The sequence below is a fragment of the Gymnoscopelus microlampas genome (genome assembly GCF_963454915.1).
Source record: "Gymnoscopelus microlampas genome assembly, chromosome: 11".
Lineage (NCBI taxonomy): Eukaryota > Metazoa > Chordata > Actinopteri > Myctophiformes > Myctophidae > Gymnoscopelus > Gymnoscopelus microlampas.
Window position 1 is genome coordinate 55,075,411 of NC_139948.1, and position 6,814 is coordinate 55,082,224.

The following is a 6,814-nucleotide window of genomic DNA, read 5'->3' on the forward strand; positions in this document are numbered from 1 at the left end:
CTGTTATGTAGACCTACCTTATGCCTAACCTCTACTGTTATGTAGACCTACCTTATGTCTAACCTCTACTGTTATGTAGACCTACCTTATGCCTAACCTCTACTGTTATGTAGACCTACCTTATGCCTAACCTCATGTACTGTTATGTAGACCTACCTTATGCCTAACCTCTACTGTTATGTAGACCTACCTTATGCCTAACCTCATGTACTGTTATGTAGACCTACCTTATGCCTAACCTCTACTGTTATGTAGACCTACCTTATGTCTAACCTCATCTACTGTTATGTAGACCTACCTTATGCCTAACCTCTACTGTTATGTAGACCTACCTTATGTCTAACCTCTACTGTTATGTAGACCTACCTTATGCCTAACCTCTACTGTTATGTAGACCTACCTTATGCCTAACCTCATGTACTGTTATGTAGACCTACCTTATGCCTAACCTCTACTGTTATGTAGACCTACCTTATGCCTAACCTCATGTACTGTTATGTAGACCTACCTTATGCCTAACCTCTACTGTTATGTAGACCTACCTTATGTCTAACCTCATGTACTGTTATGTAGACCTACCTTATGCCTCACCTCATGTAGACCTACCTTATGTCTAATCATCTAGTTAAACACTGACATGTGTATACAAAGATTCGTTTTATTGAGTCCCAATAAAATGTATCTGTATGTGTCCAATGACAGACATCCACTAACTAAACCAACCAATGACAGACCTCCACTAACTAAACCAACCAATGACAGACATCCACTAACTAAACCAACCAATGACAGACATCCACTAACTAAACCAACCAATGACAGACATCCACCAACTAAACCAACCAATGACAGACATCCACTAACTAAACCAACCAATGACAGACATCCACCAACTAAACCAACCAATGACAGGCATCCACTAACTAAACCAACCAATGACAGACATCCACCAACTAAACCAACCAATGACAGACAGCCTCCACCAAGAAAACCAACCAATGACAGACATCCACCAGAAAAAAAGCAGCCAATGACAGATGCCCTCCACCAAGCAAGCCAGCCAATGATAAACGTTCAATGGGCTTTGAGGACCTACATGCTCTGCTGGAGTGCGATTGGACAGATTCCTCTTCAGTTTTATCCAATCAGACTACAGCACAAAGACAAAAACCACGCCTTGTATTGACCTATGAACTCTTTACGAGCTTTCCTGTGTCATGAAGCTACTAAGTAATTAATTCATTAATACATGATCCTTTGTGGAATCAATAAAGTCTTCTGAATGAATCTGATCCTCAACTCTAATAAACAATTATGAAATATTTACGAATTATTGTGAAGAAGTGATTCTTACTTTTTCTGGAGAGCTGGAGTCTGATAGGTTCCTCCTGTGTCTGGGAACAAACTTCTACACACACACACACACACACACACACACACACACACACACACACACACACACACACACACACACACACACACACACACACACACACACACACACACACACACACACACACACACACACACACACACACACACACACACACACACAGAGAAAGAAAAGGAGCAAGTTAAAAGCGTAAAACTGATATTTCTGCTTTTTGTTACAAGAGTGAACTTATGAAAGTTATTAAATAATGTCTGATATTACTGTGTGTGTGTGTGTGTGTGTGTGTGTGTGTGTGTGTGTGTGTGTGTGTGTGTGTGTGTGTGTGTGTGTGTGTGTGTGTGTGTGTGTGTGTGTGTGTGTGTATTTACGTTGTGTTCTCCAGGAGCCATGCTGTGTCGCCAGTTTCTCACCTTCGACCCCTCTTTATCGACTCCATTTCCCACAATCCTCTGGGGCATCAGTGGCCCAGTGGCTGCTGGGAGCTAGAGAGAGAGAGAGAGAGAGAGAGAGAGAGAGAGAGAGAGAGAGAGAGAGAGAGAGAGAGAGAGAGAGAGAGAGAGAGAGAGAGAGAATATACAATGTAGTCATGTATCAGACACTCTTTATCCAGAGTGACTTACAATAAACAAGGTAAACACTTACATAGAAACTAAACTATAGGATCACAGGTAAACCATTAACCTAGCATCTGTCTAAATAATATACTATATTATACCAAGTAAACAAATGATCCTGGTTCAAATAAGACTAGGTCTGTGCTACGGTGGAGTCTGAAGAGGTGAGTCTTCAGATGACAGACAGACAGGCAGACAGACAGACAGACAGACAGGTACCTCAGGTAGACTCCACAGTGATTTGCTTCCATCTCTCAGATAGTAGTAGGTCTTCCCTCGTTCATCTACACCTTTAATCCACTGCACACACACACACGCACGCACGCACGCACACACACGCACACGCACACGCACACACACACACACACACACACACACACACACAGTAACAACAGGAGGTCAATGACCACGCCGCAAGGATTCCTCAGTTCAGCAGACTATACTGATATAACTGTGTGTGTGTGTGTGTGTGTGTGTGTGTGTGTGTGTGTGTGTGTGTGTGTGTGTGTGGGGGGGGGGGGGGGGGGGGGGGGGGTTGCCTGCCGGGTTGGTCGCAAGCAGAGAGCAGTGAGATGAGCCTGTTCTAAACACACACAACGTTGTAACTGCCATGAAAGAACGTACCGAGGGACACTGGACACCAAAACTGCAGAAAGGACTAACTTCGCCGTCACCCCGGGTTTGGCGCCGACAAATGGAGCAGACTGGAATAGAATATTCTCCACTATGCAGTGAAACGGACAGCCATGCAGACTGAAATATGCTGCTAGAATCCTAAAGACGTTCCCCCTATGTGACGACTACCCAGTGGATATTACACCCTATGTGACGACTACCCAGTGGATATTACACCCTATGTGACGACTACCCAGTGGATATTACACCCTATGTGACGACTACCCAGTGGATATTACACCCTATGTGACGACTACCCAGTGGATATTACACCGACTCCCTCACAGCCTGGATTGAGACGCAGCTACGTTTTGTCTGTGAAAGCTGCGCTCCGTGCCACTGGGACTCAAACACATCGACAGCAGAACAAAGTTACCACAAACAAACGGGCTTATCTTTGGCAACATCGTGAGTCAAAAGCAATGGATATCATCATGAACAACAGCTGTTTCCCTGTTAGTAACACACCTACTGTATTTGATTATTATAAGGCTCAAGGTTCAAGGTTTGCTTTATTTGTCATTAACAGGCTTTCACATGAAAACGAAATTTGCACTCAGGACCAGCAGTGTGTATAAATAAAAACTATCATTTCATGAATAAAAACATAAAATCCCTAGTAGCCCTAGTATTTTTTGTATCCTGATGGCTGCTTGGCACAAAATGAATTTCCACAAGGACAAATAAAGTATCTATCTATCTATCTATCTACCAGAAAGCATATATCAATGTAATGTAAAGATATGGAGAAGCTCCTCCCTTTCCTTACAAAAATCCCAAAACAAAATATAGAAAACATATGGTTTATAAATACACTTACAGTTTGGGACAGAGTCAGGAATGACCTTAAGATTCATAATGAAATGCTGCTACTAAGAGAAATAAAGGAAGATCCTGACTTCGCTCCAAATAAAGATGACATTACTTTCAAGACTTGGAATCAAAAGGGACTGAGGATATTTGGGCAATTTATAGATAATAAAGGAATTATAAGTGCTGAGTCACTTAAAAGATACTATGATCTACCACACTCTCATTTTTTTTTGATATTTGCAAGTTAGAAGCTACATCGAGAAAAGCACCAGACAGAAAAGAAATATTACAGATTTTCATCCCATGACACAGTTCTTGGTTAAAAATTATAAGTGTGCGAGTGTCAAGCACCAAATATCAGCTTTATATAACATCTATAGAACAAACCAGAAGAACTGAGAGAAACAATAAGATGGCAAGAAGAACTAGATTTAACCTTGTCTGAAACTGAATGGGGAAATATAAGCATATCCTTATTTAACCCTAACCCTAACCCTTACACAAGACAACAGCATCTCAGTTCTGGCGAGAATATGCATGGAAATGCCAAATGAGATACTTTCTTACACCAGTCCAATTAGCAAAATAAAAAAAATCAGAAACACCAAAATGTTGGAGAGACTGTGGAGAAAACCATGCCAACTACAGTCATATCTTCTGCTTTTGTCCTGAAAAAGTACTGGGATAATATTGGTACGGAAATAACACAAGTTTTAGAAATGAAGGTAAATATCAGTCATGAATATGTCCTGTTGGGTAAAATACCAAAGGGAATAGACAGAACCCAAGACAAGTACCTTATTAAAATATTAAGATTAACGGCCCTCAAACTTATAACCAAAAGCTGGCTTCAGAAACTAAGCCCTAGCGTACAGAAATAGAGGAAACTAATGGAACAAATACAAGTAATGGAGCAGTTAAACATATAACATCAGAGGAAATCTCAGTAAGAGTAAATACTCTGTGGGCTAAATGGGAGCTAAATGGAAAGTGTGTGGGGGGGGGTATGAGGACTTAACACCCCAGCCTAACTAAAAGCATATAGAATACCATGGGAAATATGTAAGGAAGAGTCAACAACCAAACGGGGAGCACTTTTAACACGGTACAGGTTTATTATCAGGCAATTGATGGACTTCGTTTTGCTCTGATGTTTTTAGTTGCTGCTATGCTCAGGCACCTTAGTTTGTTTCTTATCTCAGGTACTTTGTAAATATGTAGATAACTTATTTTGGCCTTCTATTGTTCTCTTGTTGATCTCCTTCCCACTTGCCCCCCTACCCCTCTTCTTCTTCTCTCTCCCCACTCTTCTTTCTACGGAATTTAACGTTGTGATGGGAATGATGTACAAAAACGAATTTCACCCACTTTTTTACCTTCTAAACCTGTGATGTGACAATAAACCTGATTCTGATTCTGATTCTGATTTAGTTGGAGAAAAAGAGTGGTAAAGAATATGAACTTGAACATGGGTTAGTCTCTATGTGCCTCCGTACTTTGTTTTCTGTTTTTTTGTTTGTTTTTCTTGTTTTAGTTTCTTGTTTCCCTGTCAGTGATGTCAACTTTGTGTTCATTTGGTGCCTTATTTAGTACTCTTATGTCCCAATGTTGTATTTTGCATAGATATATATAAACACTAGATGACTCACCCGCGCTGCTGGCCAATGGAGTACGACGTTGCCACATGGCGGCCATCTTGTGACAGTCATTCATAACATTATGTCTATGGTGGATGTACTATTGAAATAACCATAGCGTGCTCAATTATCATCCCATTTTCAAACAGTTTGGTGTGTTGTAAACACCAAAGATGTAGTTATGATACTGCATACTCATAATTATAATCATGTTCTTTTTTTAAATAACATTAAGTATGCAGTATCATAACTACATCTGTGGTGTTTACAACACACCAAACCGTTTAAAAATGGGATGAACATTGAGCACGTTATGGTTATTTCAATAGAACATGTACCATAGACATAATGTTATGAATGACTGTCACAAGGCCGCGGTTGAGCTACGCTTGCGACGCCTCCTTGAGCCATCTAGCCTTTATATAAATCTATGGTATTTGTGTTGTCTTTGTAGTCACATGACTACTCACTGTGGTGCCCATATGAAAAAAATATATAAGTATACTTTTTTATTTTTAAAGAAAGCAGATATCAATAAGACTATTCTGCCTAAAAACAGGAATAGATGATTTCAAACATGAATCCTCTAGAGCAGAGGTCTTCAACAGGGGGTCCGGGACCCCTAGGGGGTCCTCAGAGTTACTACAGGGGGTCCGCCAAATCTTTGTGTGATATGATTGTTTTTGTTTTTGTTTTCTGAGGAGAACTTTAGCCAAAAATAGCAGATCTACAAGCTCACAACTTTTTTGAGCTTGTAGATCTGCTATTTTTGGCAAAGAGGTGTAGTGGTGTAGAGGGAAAAAAGAGCAGACCAAGTAAACAAAAAAGTTTAATCTGAAACAATTTTATACAATATGATGCTGAATGCACTGCATGGAGGAAATACATCTACCTCAGCCTTTAGTGAATATTATCTCTAATGTACCAAGACTCATTTCTCCAGGTTATCTGTGGGCAGCAGCTCACAGAGCCAATGGACCCTTCGCTAAACCACACCCCCAAAGCCATTGTCCAATGCCAGCTTAGCAACCGTTGTTAGCCTGGCACAGGTCTGGTAAGCTTTCGTCACCTGCCATAGCTGTCAATGTTGTTTCGCCCGCGCACACACACACACACACACACACACACACACACACACACACACACACACACAATCATTTGCAACATAATAGCAAGAATAGGAAAACCTCGATAACGCAATGGGGACTATGAACCACGTACCCAAACCCGTTAGAGCAAGGGGCAAGGCTTGGATATTTACGATGAGGCCAACACGGAAGCTTATGAATGGCCAGAGTGAGGCACTGTTTTACCCTGCGCCGACCTGCAGTGTCAGAAAGAATTTATTTTAACGCAAGTGAATGGGTTTTTTGACAAACTTTAGACTAGATTTTCTTACCGTAATAAAAATTGTCATAAATTCTATATGCCTCCAGTCGCTAGTTTAAAGTCTCCTTTCAATCATCATGATATGCGTTTTGCTAAATTATGTCCCATTTATTCTAAAATTGACGATAAAGTAGGCTATGCTCCAGGAGGGGCGGGATGATTTGATTGACAACCTACACAACCAATAGCATTCATTCCCCGCCCTACTCTTGATTGACAAGCTACCCAACCAATAGCATTTTTGGGGGCTGTTTTCCGGTTCGCTGGTCACATGTCTGGTCTCAACCAATAGC

General features: G+C 40.9%; 1 protein-coding gene across 1 annotated transcript in view; it reads right to left on the minus strand.

Annotated features, from left to right (window-relative positions):
• The window catches only part of LOC311054880 (rho GTPase-activating protein 27-like), a 77,922-nt gene that overhangs the window by 25,694 nt on the left and 45,414 nt on the right, over positions 1-6,814 (minus strand). The window contains exons 11-14 of the mRNA XM_084070876.1: positions 2,227-2,307; positions 1,762-1,875; positions 1,355-1,408; positions 1,097-1,150 (exon numbers count right to left, since the gene is read on the minus strand). Coding sequence (XP_083927002.1) covers positions 1,097-1,150; positions 1,355-1,408; positions 1,762-1,875; positions 2,227-2,307 — 303 coding nt within the window. The remainder of the gene's footprint in view (positions 1-1,096; positions 1,151-1,354; positions 1,409-1,761; positions 1,876-2,226; positions 2,308-6,814) is intronic.